Here is a 24292-nt window from a genome sequence, read left to right as displayed (position 1 = left end):
GAGATGACTTGGGCAGATAGTGATTTTGTAATGTAACAAGCATTCTGAGGCTGATGTCATAAGCAATAATGCACAGTGAATCAGCAGTGTTAGGAGAGTAGAGTTAGGCAGATATCTGATCATTTGGCCAAAATATGACTTGAGGCTAACGATATGAGGTTCTGCCACTCAGATCTTCTCCTTCAACATGTGTTTGGGGAAGCAGGCCAGGAAAGAGGACAAGGATGACCACAGCGTGACCCAGAAGACAAGGTGGAGTCACTTGGCATTTAGCAGACACCTTTTAAAGCGACTTACAACAAATACATTATAAGTGAATCATCTATCCATCAGTCATCGCAAGAAAAAGTAATAAAGAGGAGTTATTACGGACGTAGACACCAAACATCTGACAAGCAGGCTAAAATATCCGCGCCCAACCTGAATCTGGAGAGTGGCAAGCCCATAGGCTCGCATAGCCAGACCTATCACCACACTTCACATAGCCAGACCTATCATCACCACACTTCACGGTTCGCACTGTGCCGCGCTGGAGAATAATACAAGATTGTGCGCGTGTGACGCGAGAGGTTTCACCGGGTGAGATGTCTGCAGATGGAAAGTAGGAAAGTTGAAACGTTAGCAAATATAATTGCTGAGTGTTCTGACAGAGAAAGTTGGTTAAAATTGGTCGTTATTATTGTGACTAGAAAGTGTGTGACTATAATTCCATGGTGTAAATAGTCAGTGGTGATGAGATGAGCTAGTCTGCTTGCACACTTGCCAGCTAAAGAGCTAACTGGATGCACTTTATTATTTTACTTAAAGTAGATATACAATCTTTCTTATTCTGCTAGAATTGGGTTTTATGGTAATACCATAATGGCATATTTACAGTACATGGACAGTGGATTGAAGCATTGGAAATGTCTGTTTTCTTCTTCTTTTTTCAGGTGAGAGAGTAAAGTCAAAATGACATTATCTGACTGCATTGCCCACAGCAATCCAATATTCAATTATATTTATGTAATACATTGATATGGATCAATTTATACCTCTTATTAGATTAGAAATACTCTGGTTGTTGTGTTTGCCTTTTGGTTGACAGCAAAAGAGGGAGAGAGGGAGAGAAGGAGAGAGAGCAGGATGATGTCAGCACACCAGAGAGAGAGACAGCAAGAACCAGGTGAGAAAGTGGACAGGTAGTCAAAGACCACATAAGTAAGTAGCCTTGAGAACCGATGGTTCTGGAGTCTAATGGCCCATAGGGCAGGAGCCTATCTCCGACACCCCCTGGACATGATGCTGGCCACCCCCCCAAGGCAGCAAACCTAGGGGAAACACTGATCTTGTTTTATTTATGATATCATATCGTGACTATCGTATAGTGAACCCCTGTATCGAGAGGTGCATCGTATTGTGAGTTGAGTGTATCGTCCCATCCCTACTGGATAGTAGTGTCATGTTCTCTAGAAGCATTTCTTATGACTGATGATCATGACGTATGTGCAATGTATTAATTAATTAATTAATTAATTAAATGAGTGGTTTGGTTCATGCGTAATGATTGTGGCAGGCCAGTGTTCCCACAAAGCTCTTTTTTTTTTACGTAAACCGTAATTTTGAAACTTCACAAGGAGAATACCAAAGCACAAGATACATTTTTGGTCTTTTTATTCAACTGTCATTTTGTCTTTTATTTTTTCAAGTAAAATGATGTGGAATTACAAGGGAACAAAAGGAATGTAACAAATGAAAGAGACAAATCAAAAGAACAAAATAAGACCATCACCATATTCCACACATTCCCTCACATCACCCAAAAATAGCTTCGACAAATGCAAGTAAAAAAAAAAAAAAAGACAAAAAGAAAAGACAAAAAAAAAAAAAAAAGGAAATTGACAATTTACAGAGTCATCTGGAACAGTACCAGTTGTTTTCTTTTATTCACATGTTTTCGTCCAAGTACTTACAAGAAATAGGAGCAATGAACAAAATGGCCATAGTAGAAATTCAGATCAAAAATAAACATTTTGAATGTTTGAATTTGGTAGTACTGATGCATAGGGGGTGCTTTCCTTGTGAATTTACAGGAAAAACGACCATGATTCCTTTTTTTTGGACAACTGATGACAAACCCAGTCAAGTTCCACACCCCGACGTCAGATACTTTACAAGGCAATCTGGGACACCAACCCACGTGGCCGAATAGGCACTCGATTCACACCGACTCATCAATACCATTTTAGTATTTTACACCTCAAGACAATATTGACCATTAGAACTGACTGACACTGGGAAAGGTATAGAGACGCAAGTCAAGGTTCTGCTCCCGTTTCTGCATCGTCAGTGAGCGAAAGAAGAAGTACTGTCTTGAAGATACGTCACAAGCTCAGAAGACCCAACACATTTAGAGCTTCCGAGATGCGTTTGTGTGTGTGAGGTACCAGGGAACAAAGTAGTAAATTTGATTGAAATTTGATGTACAAAATATAATATACTACACCACAACGCACTCCAATGCTGAGGACAACATCAGATGTGCAAAAGAAAAAAAACGCAGGCTGGATTTTTTTGAAAAGTAAGAGTCAAGATGGACAGAAAAATGACAAGATAGGGAGGCCCAAGCAAAGACTCCAGCATAGTGCAGCAAAGATCACATGTACAGATCTGCTCTCTTCCTAATACCCTGGAAGAAACCATAACATATCCATAACTTAGCAACTGACTAGAATAACAAACAGAACAGCTGACCATTTTTTTTCCAGAATCCATTTGTCTAAAACCTTCAACTTACATTACAACTGTCACTCAAAAAAATCGGCTTTTTTGAATGTTGCATGAACGATTTCTCATCGATAACCCTCACAGAGGTAAAACTCTGTATTCTAGGGTACAATCTAATCCCACCTTTAAACACATACATCTCTTTAGTATTCCAGTCTTTTTTAAATGATTACAGTACATAGTGTGAACTAACGATAACGCACCTTTTGTCTGTCTCTTGTAATACGTCCCTTTGGTGGCAGTTTGTCAGAGTTCGTAATGAACTGACACCTTTATGGACAACACCACTCCTCGCCTGTAGGGGGCACTGCAACGGTGCCACGGTATCCTCCCCACTGTCTGTCTGGCATCCCTGAGCCTTCACCCAGGTGATGATGGCTGAACTCGGGGGGGGGGGGGGGTTGATCAGCTCTTATGGCGGAGGGGGAAAGGGCCCAAAGAGGGAAGAAGGGGGGGGGGGGGCCGCAAACAACAACCCTCACAGCTCTGCTCTCTCCTCAGTCAGAGCGCAGCAGCAGACCCAGCACAGCAGACACAACCGTGGCGGTCTTTCTCCCCCCTCTCCCTAAAGCACTAGGTTACAGCCTCCCCCGTCTCTCTCTCCCCCCCTCCCTTTCTCTTTCTTTCTTTTCCTAAGTCAGAATCCCTCACTCCTCCCGGTCTATTCTCTCGCTTTCTTTCTTTTTTTACCTCAGGCCCGTCAGAGCCAGCTCATGTCTTGGTGTGTCTCTGTTGTGTGGATCGGGTGTTGGCCGCCGGCGAACGGGCCTGAGCCGCCGCTAACGCCGCCACGCTGCGCAGGACCCGGTGGTCCGGCGTCCCCCCTCCCCCTCCCCCCTCCTCCGACCCGGCGCTCAGCTCCTGCGAGAGCCTCTCGCCGTGCCGCTGTGACCGCCGCCTCTCCCTCCCCTCCTCTCCATGCTCCTCTGTGTCCTCCCTCCTCCTCCGGCCCCCGCGGTGGCGCCGCCTGCTCCTCTCTGTGCTGCGCCCCTGCTCGCTGCCTGAGGAGGGCGCCCTGGAGCGAGGTTCCCTGGCCCCCCCTCCCCCCCCCGTGCTCTGGGAGCTGAGGCTGTGGGTGCGCTGGCTGCTGCTGTTGCTGCTGCTGCGGCTCCTGCTGCTCCCGCCTCCTCCGCCGCCGTCGTCTCCTTCTTCGCTGGTCGCGCTGCTACAGGCACTGTCCTCCTCCTCCTCCTCTTCCTCCTCCCCCCCGTCTGCAGGCCGCTTCTTCTTTCTCTTATTCCCCCTCTTGTGCCCCGGCTCCAGACCCACCACCAGGTCCCCGGGGCGCTGGCGTGTGGAGCGGGAGGCCGAGCGGCTGGACGACTGTTTGGGAGTCGACTGTTTGCTGCTGCTACCTCCGGCCTTGTTGTTGTTGTTGTTGTTGTTGGTGTTGCTGTTGGTGGTGGTGGTCTGGGGGGAGGCTTGAGCACTTTTACTCTTTGACTTCTGGTTCTTGTCAGAGGAGGCTGGGGGGGTCCCGGGGGTCCCGTGCGCCCCCCCCCTCCCGCCGCCGCCAGCAGCCGCCGCTGCTGCTGCTGCTGCTGCTGCTGCCGCCAACGCCGCCTTGGCTCCGGGGTCTCTGGTCCGGCCGGGGGTGTCCACTCTCCCTCGCATGGCCACCAGCTTGGCTGCAGCGTTGAGGGCCGAGCACCTCTTCCCCAGGACCTCTGGCTGAGGCTGAGGGGGGAGGCTGTTGGTCTGAGGCGCCTTGCTCTCCGGGCCAGAGGACTTCCTGGTGACCCTCGCCGACGCCTCGCTGCCCGACTCCCCTCCCGTGGTGGTGGCGGTGTTGTTGGACACGGTCATGTCAGAGCTCTTGGAGGGCCTTCTCCTCCTCCGCTGGCTGCTTTCCACCCCGTCCCCCTCTTTCTCCAGCCTGCGCTGGGCCGACCGGGTCAGCCGGCGCTCCTTCCTGGTTTGGGAGGTGTCTGAGTCGGAGGAAGAGGAGGAGGACGAGGACGATGACGCCCTGGACCTGGAGGACTGCCTCCTCTGAGCGGTGGTAGTCTCTGCCTCTCCCTTCTCCAGCTCGGGGACCGCCTCCTCCCCGCGCCTCCTCTTAGGAGGAGCCCTCTTCTCGGAGGTCTTCTTGTTGAGGGCGGAGCGGGCAGGGATGGAGGTGGAGCCCACCGAGGAGGATGGAGAGGAGGAGCGGACCGACTCCTGGCTGCTCTGGCGACTGAGGGGCCTCTTCTTACTGGCGACGACTCTCCGGTCTCCCCCACTCTCCTCTTCCTTTTCCACCATCTGTCCATCAACTCCCACTGGAGGAGGAGGAGGAGCCACTGGGGTCTCTGTGTCTGTGAGGGAGGGGGCAGGCGAGTCCTTGGCCTCAGAAGAAGAGCTCTCCACTCTCCTTCTTTTCGGTCGAGAGTCGCAGATCTCGTCTCCTTCCTTCTCCTCCTTGGTCTTGCTCTTGTCGTCTGCTTTCGCCTCCTCTGTCGTCTGCACCTCCATGACCTGGAGCCTCTCTGTGCCGCCTCTGTCCTGGGCCGCCTCCTCCACCGAGGCCTCCGCAGCCTGGCTCACTGAGCGGGCCGCCGCGGGGGATGAACTGGGGAGGGTGGACGGCGTGAGGGGCGTGGACAGACGGGCAGACGTGGCTACTTGCTTTGGGCCTGGAGCTGCAGGGGACGTCTTGGTGGGAACTGTGGTGGCGGCGGGTGCTTGAGAGGGGGTAGCAGAGGCATTCTGGGTGGGGGTCGGCGAGGGAACCGTGGGGGTTGGGACCGGCGTGGGGGTACGGGTGGGAGCGGGGGTCGTACGGGTCGTCGCGGGGATACGCGAGTAGGTTCTAGCAGGGGGCGCTCGGACTGTGGTGGTGGTGGTGGGAGCTTGGGGAGGAGAGGCTGTGATTGGTCTGGTAGGGGCTAACGGAGCAGGGGTGGAGGAAATGGCGGCGGCTGTTCTGACAGGCGCTGGGGGGGCGGGGACTGTAGAGGGGGGCGCGATAAAGGCGGCGGCAGTTGTTGTTGTTGTAGGGGGGGCTTTGACGGCGGCTGCGGGAACAACAGGGGTCGGGGTTGGCTTGACCGCAGTGACGGACGTGCTGGCGGCTGGTCGGTCGGCCGTGATGGTCGTAGACGGGGCGTGTGTAGCAGTTGGTCTGGGACACGGAGCGGCCGTGGATGGAGCAGGGGGGGCTGTAGGGGCCGTGGATGGGGCAGGGGGGGCTGTAGGGGCTGTGGATGGGGCAGGGGGGGGCGTTACCGGGGTTGGCTTGACCGCGGGGGCTGGCGTGGCGGCCGGTCTCCCAGCTGGAACGGAGGCCTGCGGAGGCGTGGTTTTGACCGTTGGGACCGTTGCTGTTGCTGCTGCGGTGGCTTGGGTAGCAGCTGGTCTTTTGGTAGGAACTGGTGTAGAGGCTGGTCTGACACTGGTGGTTGGGACTGTGGTTGGGACTGTGGTTGGGACTGTGGTTGGGGCTGGGGCTGGGACTGGGGTTGGGGCTGTGGTTGGGGTTGGGGCTGAGGTTGGGGCTGTGGTTGGGACTGTGGTTGGGACTGTGGTTGGGACTGTGGTTGGGGTTGGGACTGGGGTTGGGACTGGGGTTGGGACTGGGGTTGGGACTGGGGTTGGGACTGGGGTTGGGACTGGGGTTGGGACTGGGGTTGGGACTGGGGTTGGGGTTGGGGCTGGGGCTGTGGTTGGGGTTGGGGCTGTGGTTGGGACTGTGGTTGGGGCTGTGGTTGGGGTTGTGGTTGGGGCTGAGGTTGGGGTTGTGGTAGGGGCTGAGGTTGTGGTTGGGGCTGTGGTTGGGGTTAGGGTTGGGGCTGAGGTTGGGGTTGTGGTTGGGGCTGGGGTTGGGGTTGTGGTAGGGGCTGAGGTTGTGGTTGGGGCTGTGGTTGGGGTTAGGGTTGGGGCTGAGGTTGGGGTTGTGGTTGGGGCTGGGGTTGTGGTAGGGGCTGAGGTTGGGGTTAGGGTTGGGGCTGAGGTTGGGGCTGAGGTTGGGGTTGTGGTTGGGGTTGTGGTTGGGGCTGAGGTTGGGGTTGTGGTAGGGGCTGAGGTTGTGGTTGGGGCTGTGGTTAGGGTTGGGGCTGAGGTTGGGGCTGAGGTTGGGGTTGTGGTAGGGGCTGAGGTTGGGGTTGTGGTAGGGGCTGAGGTTGTGGTTGGGGCTGTGGTAGGGGTTGGGGCTGTGGTTAGGGTTAGGGTTGGGGCTGTGATTGGGGCTGTGGTTGGGGCTGTGGTTGGGGCTGTGGTTGGGGCTGTGGTTGGGGTTGTGGTTGGGGCTGAGGTTGGGGTTGTGGTAGGGGCTGAGGTTGTGGTTGGGGCTGTGGTTGGGGTTAGGGTTGGGGCTGAGGTTGGGGTTGCGGTTGGGGCTGAGGTTGGGGCTGTGACAGCGGTTGTGATGGTCGCGGCAGGGACTGGAGAAGGCGTCGGTGTGACTGTAGTGAGGCTCGTAGCAGCTATGACTGGGACTGCAGTCAGGGGGGGTAGTCCAGCTGCTGATGCAGCCACAGTTTGGGTCGGGGCGGGGACTTGAGTTGGCGGTCTGACGGGGGGGGTCGGGGAAGAGACCACCGGAGCGCGTTTGGAAGTGGTGATTTGGGCTAGAGGTGCAAACGGGCTGGGAGTAGAGGTCTGGACGATGGTTGGAGAGGTGACTGGGCTGGGGGGGGTAGGGGCGGGGGTCTGTGTGACTCTGGAGGCCGGGGGGAGAGGTTTTGTGGAGGGGACAGTAGAGACCTGGGGGGGCGAGACTGCAACTGTGGTTGGGGTTTTGGTGGAGACTGCAGCTGGGCCTGACGTGGAGACCTGCTTAGGAGGAACTTGAGCCGGACTTGCCTTGGAGGCGGCGGTCAGTGTCGGTGCGGGGACATGAGTGGGGCTCAGCTGGGGGACTGCAGTTGGGGTCGGCGTAGGTTTAGGTGGCGGGGGGGTTAGGGTGGTCGGCGTACGGACCTCAGTCTTAGTGTCTGGTTTGGATGTGGAGTTGTGAGGTGAGTCCACAGCTCTTGCAGCAGACAGGGAGGCCTGGCTAGTGTTCACAGCACCAGAGGCCTGTGGGAGGAGGGGAGAGGGAGGCGGCTTAGCGGGGAGAGACCCACGGCCTGCTGACTTAGCGCCAGGCCCGACGTTAGCCGCGGCGGCAGAGGCGAGCCTTTGGGCAGCGGCGGCGGCAGAGGCGAGGCGGCCGGGAGCGGCGGTTCTGTTCTGGGAGTTCTGTCGCGCGCCTTCCCCCGGTACGGTCGTCGAGTCCTTGCGCGGGCGACCCCTCTGCCGTTTCGGGGACAGAGCAGGGCTCAGGCTGGGACCGGGTACGGCCGGCTGGGAGGGGTTCTTCACCACCGGAGGCGTCGTCTTCACCACCGGAGACTCCGCCTCCCTGGGGGGGGTCTTAGGCGGTCGGCCCCTCTTTCGTTTCACCGGCGGCGAAGTTGCGGCGTTCAAAGGATCTGTGGCGTCCGTGGAAGTTGAAGTGGCGCCGCCTGGGGGGGGCTTGGAGGGGTCTTGCGACCTCCTGGGGTTGCCCCATCCTCCTCCTCCTCTCCCCCGGCCCAGCAGGCTCTGCTGCTCGCCCAGCTGGGCCGCCATGCGCGACTCCGTCTCCAGCCTCCGCCTCACCGGCAGGTTCCTCAGCACGGGCATGTCTGGGGAGTGGTGGAGCGAGCTGGAGTAAGAGGCGGTGGTGGCGGTGGGGGGAGGGGGAGGGGGAGGGGGGGGGGATTCTTGGTCCTCGGGAGGAGGGAGAGAGGCGGAGGGCGGTGGCTTTGGGAGGGCCCCCCCCCAACACTTCTCTTTGAGGGTCTGGTTGGTCTTGCTGGGGCTCTGGGGCGCGGCGGCGTCTCTACCGAGTTCGTCCGACCCCGCCGTGTGGTCCGTCTCCTCCGACGACCCCCCCCCCCCCTCCTCCTCCTCCTCCTCCCGTCCCGCTCCCTCTCCTCCTCCTCTTCCTCGGCTCCTTGTCCTCCACCACCGTCACCAGGCGGCCCGGAAGCTTCCGCAGAACCTTGGCGGAGGGGGAGTCCGCCGGGAGGCCTTGGAGCACTTCCACGTCCGCCGTCTGCCGCTTGCGGGGAAACCGGGACAGGGCGGAGCAGACCAGGGAGGGAGGGGCAGTGGAGGAGGAGCAGACCACGGAGGGAGAGGCCGTGGAGGAGGAGGAGGACGGGGACACTTCCTGGTTGTCCCGGCTGCTGTGGTCGTCCCTGGCCTGGGCGGAGTAGAGCTGGTGGTCCACCGGACACGTGGACTCAGAGGTGACCGACGACACCACCCCCCTCTCTGCAGTCTGGGCTTTGGTGGTCGGGGGACTGGCGGCGGTGGTGGTGGTGGCAGTGGGAGGCTCGGGGCCAGGCTGGGGGGGTCGGAGGAGGGGTGGAGTCGCCCCTGGCCTGGATCTGAGGGCCGCGGGGGGGTCTCTGGAAGGTGAAGAAGCGGGGGTGGTTTTGGCCGCCGTGGCGGCGGACGCAGGGGTGTCCTTGGTCCCCCCTCCTCTTCCCCTCAGAGCCGAGCGGAGTCGATCAGGCACGTCTCTGGGCGGGAGGGGCTGGGTGGGGCTGGTGGTGGTGGGGGGGTCCGGCAATGGCGAGGCCGTGGCCCCCCGGAGTCTCCCGCTGGTCCTGGTGGAGGGGGCGCCCTTCTCCTTGTGTTTGCGCGTGCGGCGTCCCGGCGTGGCGTGGGAAGGCTCCTCGGAGGCTCCCAGTTGGTCGTCGTCGTCGTCTGACGAAGCCTGGAGCTTCAGACCCTCCTCTTTGGCCTGGTCCAGACCCTTCCTCGCCGCCTCCACCTGCTCCTACACACACACAGGTGGGAACAGACCACATCAAATTAACTCATTAATCAATGTCTAGCACTAGAACTAGCCATGGGTGGGGTCATTTGACCCTGTGAGTAAATATATATAAATATTTATTATATATTTTAGCACTCGATCAAATTTCAGGACCCTCCTTTCATGACTTTTCCTAGATATGTACGTTCTACCACCCAGTATCCTTACATTTTCAAAATCACACCAGGTTAAGCTATTTTGCAGTTTTTCTGTGTAGGAGGCAGGCTAATTTACAAGACGCGCCAATTAGTGGTCGTTGTGTGTAAGTAGCATCTTTCCATTGTAAAGACCGGGGCGGCTCTAATAGTTGGTAAAAAAAAAGGCACGGCGGTTCTAGTGTTAACTCATTAACTCTCGGGCTAGGGCTCGTCGTTATAGCAAAAGCTTTACAAATGACACAAACCGATCGTATATGGACGTCTGCCTGAAGGCAACGCAGTGCTATTCTGACTGGACTGAGGAGAGGTGATCTTACCTCCGCCTGCTTCAGCTCCTCTTTACACACGTCCTCCAGAGAAGCCTCCAAGAAGTTCATGGCGTAACGCTCTATAGGAGTGAGCTGAGAGAGAGAGAGACACAGAGGGTTTATCATAAAAGTCAACGGGCCGGTTTCATGGACGCAGATTTAAGACTGATCCTAGTCTAAAAAGCATCTTCAATGGAGATTTTTTACATTTACATATAAGAGACATAATGAATAAACACACAGACTGTAAGACATATGTGACACAGTCTGATCATTTGGTCCGCATTGGCGGCAACCAATCAAAATGTTCAGACTTTTCTTTTGAAACACGGAACTAGTATAGTAATCCCCACTGCTACCTAGTTAACTAGAACACTACTTTACATTGTTAGCAGGCTCACAAAAGCTGTGTTAGTTGACTAGCGACGTGTGTCGTTTATTTTCAACGACGCGGAAATGTATTCACATTTTTCGAAAGAAAAGTCAGGTCATTACATCGGATCCCGACATGAGGACCAAAGCGTAAGAACGTGACACATATATAACATAAATAAACAGTCACCTGTTCCACCAGAGCAGCTATTTCCTGCTCCGCCTTAGAGAGCTCCTCCTCCTCGGGGTCCCTCCCCTCGGCTCCGTCGTCCCAGGGGATGTTCTCGTTGAACTCCGCCAGCTCGGCCACCTGCTCCGCCTTGGCCTGCGAGGCCGCCACAATGTCCTCCTCGTCCTCCGCTCGACACAGGGCCTGGCGGAGAGAGAGAGAGAGAGAGGGAGAGAGGGAGAGAGGGAGAGAGAGACAGACAGAGAGAGAGAGACAGAGCGAGAGAGACCGAGAGAGAGAGAGAGAGAGACAGAGAGAGAGACAGAGAGAGAGAGAGAGAGAGACACGGTTATTCAGGGAAGACTTCTGCACAGAGTTAAGCCTTGAATTTGAATTGGACATTTAGCAGACACTTTTAATCCAAAGGGATGTACAATTACGAATTACAGAGGGACATTCTCCCTGGAGTAACTGAGGGCTAAGTGCCTTACTCAAGGGCTCATTAGTGGTGGTGTTTTCCAGGCGGGATTTGAACTCACAACCTTCCGATCACCAGTGCAACTCACTATTCACTAGACCACCCACTACCCCTAAGCTTTATCGGGACACTTTGTTCCTGTGTGTGTGTGTGTGTGTGTGTCTGACCTGCTCCAGGATAGTGGTGCTTGTTTTGTTGGTCGTGTCCTCGTCCTCTGGCTGAGGGGCGGAGAGCTCCACCACCACCTCCTTCTTCTCCCCCTCCGTCACCTCAAACAGATCACGGATGGTTTGCTGAGAGGAAAGAGGAGATGACGGACGGTTTAGAATCAGAATAACAAAACATAATTATGCTATTTAACACATAATCACTAGGACCTCTCTTTGGTAGTTACGCAGGGCTGTGGCGGCTGGTCTCTATAACGAGCAGGGGATAATTAACAAAGTTGACGTTCTTTATTTATCTCTGAGGGGAAATGACTTTCGCACAGCAGCAAGATTAAAAGAGTATGGGGGGATAAAAAGACACATAATAGATCATGAATAAAAATAGAGAATAAATAGAGTTGACACAACAGTACGGTACAGACTGAAAGAGAAATGCATCTACGGAGGGAAGGAAGGAAGAAAGAAAAAAGGAAGGACTTTACCTCTTTGAAGAAGGCGGTGGTGAAGTTGCCTCCCTCGATGGCCATATCTCCCAGCATCCTCTTCTGGTTGGCCTTCTTCAGGATGTTCTCCTCCACCGTGCGCTCAGAGATCAGCCTGAGAGGGGGGGGGGGGGGGGGGGGTCAAAGGGCAAGAATGAAATATCAGAAATATATGGGGTGTGTGTGTGTGTGTATATGTGGATGTGTGTGTGTGTATATGTGGTGGATGTGTATGTCAACCAGTCTCAGTGTGAGAGATAAGGCAGTGTAGTTTCCACAGCGTGTGTGTGTGTGTGTGTGTGTGTGTGTGTGTGTGTGTGTGTGTGTGTGTGTGTGTGTGAGTGAGTGAGAACCACACGCGCCCGGGTACCTGTCTATGTGTAGTCCTGCTGGGTCAGTACCTGTCTATGTGTAGTCCTCCTGGGTCAGTACTGTCTATGTGTAGTCCTGCTGGGTCAGTACCTGTCTATGTGTAGTCCTCCTGGGTCAGTATCTGTCTATGTGTAGTCCTGCTGGGTCAGTATCTGTCTATGTGTAGTCCTGCTGGGTCAGTATCTGTCTATGTGTAGTCCTGCTGGGTCAGTACCTGTCTATGTGTAGTCCTGCTGGGTCAGTACCTGTCTATGTGTAGTCCTGCTGGGTCAGTACCTGTCTATGTGTAGTCCTGCTGGGTCAGTACCTGTCTATGTGTAGTCCTGCTGGGTCAGTACCTGTCTATGTGTAGTCCTCCTGGGTCAGTATCTGTCTATGTGTAGTCCTGCTGGGTCAGTATCTGTCTATGTGTCCTCCTGGGTCAGTACCTGTCTATGTGTAGTCCTGCTGGGTCAGTATCTGTCTATGTGTAGTCCTGCTGGGTCAGTACCTGTCTATGTGTAGTCCTGCTGGGTCAGTACCTGTCTATGTGTAGTCCTGCTGGGTCAGTACCTGTCTATGTGTAGTCCTGCTGGGTCAGTACCTGTCTATGTGTAGTCCTGCTGGGTCAGTACTGTCTATGTGTAGTCCTGCTGGGTCAGTACTGTCTATGTGTAGTCCTGCTGGGTCAGTACCTGTCTATGTGTAGTCCTGCTGGGTCAGTACTGTCTGTGTGTAGTCCTGCTGGGTCAGTATCTGTCTATGTGTTGTCCTGCTGGGTCAGTACCTGTCTATGTGTAGTCCTGCTGGGTCAGTACTGTCTATGTGTAGTCCTGCTGGGTCAGTACCTGTCTATGTGTAGTCCTGCTGGGTCAGTACTGTCTATGTGTAGTCCTGCTGGGTCAGTACCTGTCTATGTGTAGTCCTGCTGGGTCAGTATCTGTCTGTGTGTAGTCCTGCTGGGTCAGTACCTGTCTATGTGTAGTCCTGCTGGGTCAGTACTGTCTATGTGTAGTCCTGCTGGGTCAGTACCTGTCTATGTGTAGTCCTGCTGGGTCAGTACTGTCTATGTGTAGTCCTGCTGGGTCAGTACCTGTCTATGTGTAGTCCTGCTGGGTCAGTACCTGTCTATGTGTAGTCCTGCTGGGTCAGTACCTGTCTATGTGTAGTCCTGCTGGGTCAGTACCTGTCTATGTGTAGTCCTGCTGGGTCAGTACTGTCTATGTGTAGTCCTGCTGGGTCAGTACTGTCTATGTGTAGTCCTGCTGGGTCAGTATCTGTCTATGTGTAGTCCTGCTGGGTCAGTACCTGTCTGTGTGTAGTCCTGCTGGGTCAGTATCTGTCTATGTGTAGTCCTGCTGGGTCAGTACCTGTCTGTGTGTAGTCCTGCTGGGTCAGTACCTGTCTGTGTGTAGTCCTGCTGGGTCAGTACCTGTCTGTGTGTAGTCCTGGGTCAGTACCTGTCTGTGTGTAGTCCTGCTGGGTCAGTACCTGTCTATGTGTCCTCCTGGGTCAGTATCTGTCTGTGTGTAGTCCTGGGTCAGTACCTGTCTGTGTGTAGTCCTGCTGGGTCAGTACCTGTATATGTGGACGTCCCGGGTCTGTCCGATGCGGTGGCAGCGGTCCTGGGCCTGGGCGTCCATGGTGGGGTTCCAGTCGCTGTCGTAGAACACCACGGTGTCGGCCCCCGTCAGGTTCACGCCCACGCCGCCGCTGCGCGTCGACAGGATGAAGCAGAAGATGCGTCGGTCCGCGTTGAAGCGATCCATCAGAGACTGAGGGAGAGAGGGAGGGAGGGAGGGAGAGAGGGAGTGTTAACTCATTTAGGCAAAGCAAGGCAGGTTCATTTGTATAGCACATTTCATACAACAGGGGCAATTCAAAGTGCTTTACGTACAGAATTAAAAACACAGCATGAGGAGCATTATTGTCAATAAAAATGACAATAAATAAAAGCAAATATAACAAGTGAATAGATCAAACTTTTGATAAGATGACAGTGAAGGGGTTAAACAGGAGTAACCAGCTCACCTGTCTCATCTCCACGCGCGTGCTGCCGTCCAGCCTGAGGTAGATGTGTCCGTGGTAGTTGAGGAACTGCTCCAGCACGTCCAGCATGCGCGTCATCTGGGTGAAGATGAGGACGCGGTGGCCGCCCGTCTTCAGACGCCGCAGCAGCGTGTGCAGCATCTGCAGCTTGCCTACACAGACACAGACACAGACACAGACACAGGCACACACACACAGAGAAACACACACACACACACACACACACACACAGAGAGAAACACAATAAAAAGTGTTTATTTCAAAGAAATACTGTACTGACCTTTAAAAATCACTTGGCCCTTAAACTCAGTGGCTGAGTGAGTCAAAGTGCATTTTATACAGCAGACAAAGCCCCAAAAAGGACATTTTAAAAAGGACATTCATGTTCCTCTAAACACCACAGCTTTTCATGTCAAGACCTCCAAAACACAGAAAAACTACAAGAAGAACCAGAGTTAAGCCTGGGACACACCACCGACCTTTACCTCAGCAACGTGTGTGCGTTTCATTTCGGCGCCCATGCTAACGGCAAACATATAGCCAGCGTGAGGTAGAGGTCTGCTGAGGTAGAGGTCTGCTGAGGTAGAGGTCGGGGGTCGGGGTGGTTTTGCGTTCGAACTTTCGCAGCCAAAAACCCAGAGAAACGGCCAGCAGCAGGACTCACCACAGTCGTACTGGATGAGTCTGAGGTCGGGGAAGTGCGTCCTCATGTTGCACTGGATGCGGTGGAGGCTGTGTGTGAGAGGGGCCACCTTGGAGGACAGCAGCGAGGAGAACACAGCCTGCTGGTGGCTCACCGAGGGAGGGGGGTGGCAGCTGTGCATGGAGATGGGAGGGGCCTCCACCGGGGGGATGACAAACGCAAACCTGGACGGGACATAGCAGACGTCCAGACGTGACGCACCAGAACCATCATCATCATCACCCTCTTAAAACAATGGCTTACGTCACTTTTGAGGAAAATTATGTTTTGCAATCATCTCTGTGATGTCATACCTCTCTGTGATGTCGTGCAGCGTCTCCAGGCGGTCCTCTGAGGTGCTGATGGCGTCCCTCAGGGCGTGGCTCTGGACCCAGTAGTCAGTCCTGCTCTGTGATTGGGCGTTCAGGCACCAGGCGTGGCCCGAGCGGCCCCACTCCCCCAGGCCGGGCGGCGCCGGGGCGGGACAGGAAACAGGAAGGAAGGTCAGGAAGTCCAGCACCTCACGGCCGTACACAGGCTTGGCGTCGCAGTGCAGGTCGTTGACCCGGATGATCTGGGCCAGGCGGCTCTCCAGGCGCTGCTGACGGCCGTCTGCCAGCCAGGACTGAGAGGGGGAGAGGTGAGAGGTCAGGTCAGAGGTTAGGAGAGGTTAAAGGGAAAGCAGAGGGCCGATGACTGGAACAAATATGTATTTTATGTATTATATTGTAAATATGTCCTTGTCTTGTCTTGTGGTTATGTGTGTTCATGTCCATGTAATAGTCATGTACAATGTGTGTATGTTTTTTGACACTGCTGCTTGAGCTGTACCGACAACAAATTCCACCGACCTAGGTCGTGACTTGTGTGGTCATTAAACTATTCATTCATTCATTCATTCAAAGCACCAACAAAGAGAGCTGGATCAGATGCTTCAAATTAATTCAAACTCTGTGTGCTTGACTAATAATAATAATAATAATAATAATAGTTTTATAATAGTTGATTGCCATGTAATCAACTTGTCAGTCAATTGTTGGAATTTGGTATTTTATGCTAGGCAAGGCAAGGGGTCAGCCATAGACGGTGACCCTGGAGCAATTAGGGGTTCAGTGCCTTGCTCAAGGACACCTTGACATGTGGCCAGCCAGGGTTCGAACCGCCGAACTGCCTTGCGATCATTAGACGCCGGCTCTACCTGCTGAGCCGCTGCCGCTCCTAAGATGCTGAGATACTGCTCTGTCTGGGAGTATCCCACTGGTTCCAACGTACATGGGGCCTGTTCCTACAAAGCCGATTAAATCCGATCCAGGTTTAAATCAGATCCGGGCGCTAATTTTACGCTTGCGTTCCGTTCCATCAACGTGGCTCAAATAACTTGCTACCAATCCTTCAGAACAAACCTGGTAGCGAGCAGGTTTACAGGCTGGATTAGGTCATACGTGGATTAGGTCATACGTGGATTAGGTCATACGTGGATTAGGTCATACGTGGATTAGGTCATACGTGGATTAGGTCATACGTGGATTAGGTCATACGTGCGTCAAAAATGTCTCACAGGCGGAAACTACATCCCGACAGTTCCGTCAAGTGTCTTTTAGGAAATATTAGTTCCCACTTTTTACTAGATAGATAGATAGATAGTTTGATTGTGTGATAGATAGAAGTGTAAAAAAAATAGGTATGTCTATCAACTTGCATTGACATCATCGCAGGGGTTAAGGCAGCCAGCTAGAGGTCCGAAGGTTGCCGGTTCGATACTAGATTTAATTTAATGCAATCATAAGAAAAAAAATCTATGCCAAATCCAGAATCCAGTTAGAAGAACATCATTTACTAGTCAGAAACACCATTGTAATCGTGTCAGTTCTTGTAAATTAGCCTACACCATCATTTTATAGCCTACATACTTTTTAAGATGAGATTTAGATTAGATTCAGACAACGAAATGCAGTACAAAGTGTGTCAGAAGAGGGATTTGTGTATCTCTATGCAGTGTTCTAAAGTAGAAGTACCATGTAGAAGGGTGAGCGGGGCGGGGGGCGAGGCTGAGCGCGGAGGCGCGGGTGGATGAACCCCCCGACATGAGACCCCGACTTTGGATATACACCCTCCTCACGCACTGATGAAGAGGCAGCAGAGGAAGAGTTCACACGAGCTGGAGAGATGGAGGGATGGAGAGATGGAGGGAAGGAGAGATGGAGGGAGAGAAGGAGAGATGGAGGGAGGGAAGGAGAGATGGAGGGAGGGGAGGAGAGATGGAGGGAACGAGACATCATTTAGTGAAGTAATAATAAAAGATAATCAAACTAAAACAGGGAAGTGTGTGAAGGGCTTGTCTCCTCCAGCAGTGGAAGGTCATTCTAGGCTCATTCAACAGTTTAACACTTTAACACGTTAAAGACAAAATCTTACGTCATCTATCACCACTCCCCATCCGCTCACCTGGCTGCTCTGTGCTCTGCGCTGGGCCCTGGAGGACCCTCAGCACCGGCTGGGGGGGGCCGGGGGGGGCTGAGGTAGGGGTTCGAGGAGGAGGAGTGGGGGCGGCTGAGGCTGAGACAGGGGTCCGAGGAGGGGGGGGTGCGGTGGTGGTGGTGGTGGGTATCCGGGGGGGGGCCACGGTGTAGTGGGCCACAGCAGGCCCGGGGGGGCGGTGGGAGGTCTGCTGGGAGGGGCTGGGGGCGGAGAGCCTCACGGGGAGGTTGGCGTGGTGGTGGGGGTGCTGGCGTACGGAGGAGGGGGAGGGCAGCGGGGCGAGGCGGGGGGAGGGGGCCACTGCCAGGGTGGGCACGGGACCCCCCCCCTCCTTGCCCGCCGCTTGGCGCACCACGATCTTGACGATCCCAGAGCCGGCGACCATGGTGGGAGCCACTGAGAGAGAGAGAGATGGAGAGGGAGGGAGGGAGGGAGAGAGGGAGAGATGGAGAGGGAGGGAGGGAGGGAGCGAGAGAGGGAGAGAGGGAGAGAGAGGGAAAGAGGGAGTTAAAATAGGAGTTATATGAGCTTATCTGAGTTGTTTTGGTTAAAACTCTCGCTGCTGCATTTTGGACTATTTGCAGCTGGCCAATAGCTTTCTTTGGAAGACCAGAAAGGAGACAGTTACAATAGTCCAAACGGGTAATAACAAAAGCATGCATTAACACTTCTGCATCAGCTTGCCGGAGAACATTTCTAACTTTTGCAATATTCCGTAGATGATAAAAAGCATTTCTAGTGCTAGATTTGATGTGAGGCTCAAAGCTTAAGTCAGAATCTATAATCACACCTAGATTCTTAGCTTCATGTTTGCAGTTTGAATGCAAGGTTCCCATCGCATTCAACAATTTGTCTTTTTGTGGTTTTGGTCCTAATGGGATCATGTACAGGGAGAAGAGCAAGGGACCAAGAATAGACCCCTGAGGGACCCCACATGTGATGTCAACATTACACCCTGCATTCAAAATGGCCCCCTAGAGCCCTCACACACAACACTCAACACACCTGCATTAGATCTCAAGAGAAACAGAGGACACACACAAGCAGAAAGGTGCCTAGTGTAATTAGAAGGAAGGGGGGGGGGGGTGAAGGGTCTAGATTTGGGGGGGCGTAGGAGAAGAGGGGGCCCAGGGGTTGTTTTGGGACGGGGGGGCGTGATGACAGGCTCACTGCCGTACCTTGAGCAGCAGCAGTGTAAGTGTGAATCCCGGAGGAAACGGAAGAGGAAGAGGAGGAGGAGGAGGAGGCAGGGTGGGCGGTGCCGACCGGGGTGAACACGGCCACCTGGGCAGGCTGGCTGATCACTAGGTGCATTACACTACCTGCAGCACAGCACAGAGATATAATAACCACACCGGTAAGACTAGCAGGATAAACTATCAGCTAGCAGCCCTGGTTCAAAGACAACCCCTCCTTCTTCTTACCCCCCCTTGTCCCCTTGACACTTTTGTGGATCTAGATTAGGATTAGAGAGGTATAAGCAACACGGCGGTGGTGATAGTAGTTAGCTAGCTAGCTAGCTGCAGCCATGTTGCTTACACCCATCTAACAGGAAGTGAAAGGAGGAGAGGATAGAATAGGAGGGGTTGTTTCTGGACCGGGACCAAAGACAGAAACGGTGATTGACACATCTGGGCAGGTGGCCCAGAAGGCTCTGCTGCCGCCACCACATGGCTCTCTCACCACCGAGGAAGACAGCAGAGGAGGAGAGGAACAGAAACAAGCCTTGATGAAGCACCCTGAGAGGGGACAGGGGGTGGTTAACACTAGAACAGCCATTTGACCCTCAAAATTCTAATTTCAGGACCCTCCTTTCATGGCTTGTCCTAGATATGTGCGTTCTACCACCCAGTATGCTTACATTTTCAGAATCACATCAGGATAAGCTAGTGTAAAGCTATTTTGTTGTTTTTCTGTGTAGGAGGCAGGCTAATTGGCGCCAACTAGTGGTCGTTGTGTGTAAGCAGCAGCTTCCCATTGTAAAGACTATGGTCATTTGACCCCCCGAGGCGGCTCTTATAGCAGGTAAAAAAGGCAGGGCTGTTCTAGTGTTAACAGGTGATTAATGGCGGGTCGAGGAGGAGAAGGTGAGGAAAAGAAACAAGCCTTGATGAAGCACCCTGAGAAAGGGACGGGAGGTGATTAACAGGTGGTTAACGGCGCGGGGGGGGACTGACCTTGTACAGGCCTGGGCTGGGCCATGGGGAGCGGGTGGTGGTGCAGCTGGGTGCCAGACAGCGTCAGCTTGTTGCCCTGGAGCTGGAAGGTGACAGGCTTACTGCCCTGGCACGACGACACGGGCCGGCCCGCCAGAGACGCTAGCTGGGCGATGCTAACCACCTCCCCCGCTGAGGGAGAGAGGGAGGGAGGAGGAGAGAGAGGGAAGGGGGAGGAGAGAGGAGAGATGAGGGAGAGAGGGAGAAATGAGGGAGAGAGGGAGGAAAGATGAGGGAGGGAGGGAGGGAGGAGAGGGAGGGAGGGAGGAGAGAGAGGGAGGAAGAAGAGAAGGGAGGAGAGAAGGGGGAGAGGGAGGAGAGGAAGAGAGGGAGGAGAGATGAGGGAGGGAGGGAGGGAGGAGAGAGGAGGACAAGTCAGGTGAGTTGAGCTGAGGTGTGATTGTGATGTATTCAAGTCATTCAGACCAGAGAGAATTAAATGACAGAAGACTTAACAGAAAAGAGAATGAATCACAACCCAAACATGTTTTTAGTTACTTACAGGCCAGAAGGGTAGGAAGAATAGGAGGGTAGGAGGGTAGAGGGGTAGGAGGGTAGGAAGGCTAGGAGGGGAGGGGGGTAGGAGGGTAGGGGGGGGGTAGGGGAGGACGGGAGGGGGGTAGGGGGGGTAGGAGGGCTACTTACAGGGCAGACGGGCCTGCATGTCGGGGCTGAGCAGGACCCTCTGGGACAATACGCTGCTGGGCGGGGGTGCGGGGGTGCAGGGCCCGGAGGGGGGCCGCACCGATAGGACAGACATGGGGGAGCCCGACCTGATGGCCGTCTGGAGGCTGGGGGGGCCTGGGGGGCGCAGGGGGGCCGCGGGGGCCACTGAACACATCACTGAAGCAAGGGAACAAGAAAGAGAGAGAGGAGAGGAAGCAAGGGAACAAGGAGAGAGAGAGGAGAGGAAGCAAGGGAACAAGGGAAGAATAAAGAGAGATAGATACAAATCTGGCTGAGTGACAAGAAATTCTGAATTTAGATTAGAATAGGTTGGACTTTATTGTCTTTGCACAGAGTACTGAGCCGACAAAATGTAGTCTGGCATTTAAATATTGAGTCGAGCCACAAAGAAATATAACACTCCTATACAAATACATGTTTCATGTGTAACCAGGAACTAGGCAATACAATAATAATAATAATAATAATAATAATAATAATATCTTGGCTTTATATAGTGCCTTTCACAAACGCAAGGACGCTTTACACATTTACACATGGTTCTAGTAGCGGCTAGAATATACAATAACAACATACACCATTTAGCTGACGCTTTTATCCACTGTGAGTGTGTACGATTTTCATGAAAAACTGTGGGAATCGAACCCACAACATCAGCGTTGTTAGCGCCGTGCCTCTACCGCCTGAGCCTCAGAGGAGCAGGGAGGAGGACTGACCTTGCTGAACCAGCGGTGCGGGGGCGGGGGTGACGTCTGTGATGAGGGGGAGGCGCGGGGCCTCGGCCGCGGGGCTGACGGGGCAGGTGGGCCGGGGGGGGTTTATCAGGAGGACCGTCCGACCGTCGTTCTTAGGTAAAGGTTGGAACATCCTAACACACACACACACACACACACACACACACACACACACACACAGGAACACACACACACACACACCAGTCACCTCCTGATCATATACAACATAGACCTCTAGCGGTAGCCTAGAGGTGAGAGAGGCCGGCTAGCAATCGGAAGGTCGCTGGTTCCATCCCCGCCTCAGGAGGAGGGAGCTGCATGCGCCCTTGAGCAAGGCACTTCACCCCTAATTGTTCCAGGGGCGCCGACTATGGCTGACCCCGTGTCTAGAGCAGAAAATACCACATTCCAACAATAGACCTATCGCTAAGCCACGCCCCAAAATTTTAATTGTACAATCAATGTGATGACTATTACTCTAAGTTTATGGCGAAAAAGCAAATACCGTGTCCAGAAATGAGATGAAGTTAGTGGTTCTTACCGGTTGACCTTCATGCGCACTGGCCTGGGCCGGGGCGGGGGGTCAGGGGAGGTCATGACCTCCTGGATCAGCTGCCTGGTGACCTTCCTGCTGGGCAGGAACAGATCTGCCTGGTACCTGGTCACACGGCCCTCCAGAGACACCAGGTCAAACATGGACAGGTCACAGCGCTGGGGAGGGGGAGGGGTTAGATTAGATTCAACTTTATTGTCATCGCAACACATGTGTACATGTGCAGTATACAGTATGAGCAGCCATCAAACTATTGACACCAATATAGCACCACCCCGCCCCTGGGGTACAATGACTCAGTATCCCTCCCCCCGGAGGACACTGAACCATCCAATTTAGCCTTTGCACTACTGGTGATTTGATTACACACCCCTGGTTAATGTGAACACTTTAACCTTTGCACTACTGCAGTTTACAATACTACCGTTGCACATAATGTGTTATTGCACATTGCACATACCTCTTTGATTTATCTGCGTGTTTAAGACATTTACTGTATAAGAGGCTTTTATGAGAGCATCTTGCTGCTGATTTATTTATTTAATATCCAGAAATTGTTTTTGGCAGATGACTTTCCCATGATGTAGTTCATATTTGGACATTTGCTAATTCTATCATCTATGTAGCGTTTCCTCCATAAGTATTTATTCTTCATTGCCTTTAAATGACTAAATCATTTAATTATGATTATATAATGATTGGAGCACTTTGAGCTGCAACGTTTGCATGAAAAGCGCTATACAAATAAAGTTATTATTATTATTACGTTATCTATACATCACATACTGTACATAAGCTACCTTAACTGTACATAGCTCATAACTGTAATACATGCCTTACTGTACCTATCACTGTCATGTTTTTATATCATGTTTTCTATCACTATTTGCATTTCTGGTTAGATGCTAAACTGCATTTCGTTGTCTGGTACTTGTCTGGTACTTTGCAATGACAATAAAGTTGAATCTAATCTTATCTCTCACACTGACTCTCTGTCTCACACACACACACGTTCACTCGCTCACAAACACACACACTGACTCTCTCTCACATTGTTCACACACACACACACACACACACACACACACACACACACACACACACACACACAACCATTGTCAGTGACACAGCTCATCGGCCCGCTCTCTGTGACCTGCTGACCTTGAACGGGTCTTCCTCCATGGCTTCCTGTGCCAGAGACGCTGTGTGGAAGACGATGGCCTTGGTGATGAAGGGGGAGTGGATGGGCCGCGGGTCGAACAGGTTGGGGTGGTTACACACTTTACGCAGCTGCATCAGGATGTTGATCACGGACATGAAGTGGCCGCTAGCCAGCGTCTCCCGCGTCCTAGAGCACAGACACCAAACATGTGACACGTTCTAACGCTTACGTCCTCATGTCGGGATCTCATGGAACCATCTGACTTTTCTTTAGAAAAATGTGAACACATTTCCGCGTTGTTGAAAATCAATGACACGTCGCTAGTCAACTAACACAGCTTGTTTTGTGAGCCTGCTAACAATGTAAAGTAGTGTTGTAGTTAACTAGGTAGCAGTGGGGATTACTCACCCAATCCATTGCGTTGCAGTATTTTTGGCTTGACTAGCGAGTTTGTGTTGTGATTCTCAACAACGTTGAAACGTAGTTCCGTGTTTCAAAAGAAAAGTCAGAACATTTTGATTGGTTGCCGACATGCGGACCAAATGATCAGACTGTGTCACGTTTAGAAACACTTTGAGACGGCCAGAGAGGATTCAGGTTCAGTGGAGAGGAAACAGCCTCATACTCAGTGGGACAGTTTTCAGTGGAACTGGTCTGGTAGCAAATCCTTTTCAAACAAAGTACAGTTAAATAACACCATAGTGATAAGTCATACTGAGTGGGGCAGTCCCACTCATATTGTTCATTTTATTGGGCAGATACAGTGAAGACAGACGGGGAAGTAAGGAGAAGAAGGGAGAGAGGGCATGTCAGCAGGGCATGGGCCGGATTTGTACCCATGCCGACATGGGCATATGTGTGCACTGTAGACCGCGGTGCTAGACCACTGGACCACCCCAGGCCATGGTGCTAGACCACTGGACCACCCCAGGCCAAGGTGCTAGACCACTGGACCACCCCAGGCCATGGTGCTAGACCACTGGACCACCCCAGGCCATGGTGCTAGACCACTGGACCACCCCAGGCCATGGTGCTAGACCACTGGACCACCCCAGGCCATGGTGCTAGACCACTGGACCACCCCAGGCCATGGTGCTAGACCACTGGATCACCCCAGGCCATGGTGCTAGACCACTGGACCACCCCAGGCCATGGTGCTAGACCACTGGATCACCCCAGGCCATGGTGCTAGACCACTGGACCACCCCAGGCCATGGTGCTAGACCACTGGACCACCCCAGGCCATGGTGCTAGACCACTGGACCACCCCAGGCCATGGTGCTAGACCACTGGACCACCCCAGGCCATGGTGCTAGACCACTGGACCACCCCAGGCCATGGTGCTAGACCACTGGACCACCCCAGGCCATGGTGCTAGACCACTGGACCACCCCAGGCCATGGTGCTAGACCACTGGACCACCCCAGGCCATGGTGCTAGACCACTGGACCACCCCAGGCCATGGTGCTAGACCACTGAACCACCCCAGGCCACAGGCAATGAGGAAATGGTTGTTACTTACGAGGCCTGAGCCATGAAGTCGTCATAGAGGAAGCGCTGGCGCTTGGACAGGCGGCAGTGGACCACGTGTTCATACTTCTTGGGCATCTGCTTCTCCACGTCCGCCTTGATCCTCCGCAGCAGGAACGGCCGCAGCACCTGGGAGGGAACACAGAGACGCATGAGCTGAGAGCAGAGTCTAACA

General features: G+C 53.5%; 1 protein-coding gene across 1 annotated transcript in view; it reads right to left on the bottom strand.

Annotated features, from left to right (window-relative positions):
* Window positions 1–3477: 3477 nt before the first annotated feature.
* Window positions 3478–24292, bottom strand: part of srcap (Snf2-related CREBBP activator protein) — a gene marked incomplete at both ends in the record, with an annotated part of 50132 nt that continues 29317 nt past the window's right edge. Inside the window, 23 exons of the mRNA XM_080542521.1 lie at window positions 3478–4121; window positions 4203–5579; window positions 5680–6881; window positions 7331–8535; window positions 8630–9502; window positions 10017–10100; window positions 10570–10752; window positions 11194–11319; window positions 11676–11790; window positions 13605–13801; window positions 14058–14227; window positions 14740–14942; window positions 15072–15382; window positions 16773–16915; window positions 17203–17631; window positions 18414–18557; window positions 18834–18974; window positions 19413–19583; window positions 20097–20294; window positions 20855–21006; window positions 21414–21583; window positions 22587–22773; window positions 24110–24246. Coding sequence (XP_080398647.1) covers window positions 3478–4121; window positions 4203–5579; window positions 5680–6881; window positions 7331–8535; window positions 8630–9502; window positions 10017–10100; window positions 10570–10752; window positions 11194–11319; window positions 11676–11790; window positions 13605–13801; window positions 14058–14227; window positions 14740–14942; window positions 15072–15382; window positions 16773–16915; window positions 17203–17631; window positions 18414–18557; window positions 18834–18974; window positions 19413–19583; window positions 20097–20294; window positions 20855–21006; window positions 21414–21583; window positions 22587–22773; window positions 24110–24246 — 8562 coding nt within the window. The remainder of the gene's footprint in view (window positions 4122–4202; window positions 5580–5679; window positions 6882–7330; window positions 8536–8629; window positions 9503–10016; window positions 10101–10569; window positions 10753–11193; window positions 11320–11675; window positions 11791–13604; window positions 13802–14057; window positions 14228–14739; window positions 14943–15071; window positions 15383–16772; window positions 16916–17202; window positions 17632–18413; window positions 18558–18833; window positions 18975–19412; window positions 19584–20096; window positions 20295–20854; window positions 21007–21413; window positions 21584–22586; window positions 22774–24109; window positions 24247–24292) is intronic.

Source organism: Nansenia antarctica (genome assembly GCF_963989245.1).
Source record: "Nansenia antarctica genome assembly, chromosome: 11".
In the NCBI taxonomy this organism is placed as follows: Eukaryota; Metazoa; Chordata; class Actinopteri; order Argentiniformes; family Microstomatidae; genus Nansenia; species Nansenia antarctica.
This window is presented reverse-complemented; position numbering and strand designations above follow the sequence as displayed.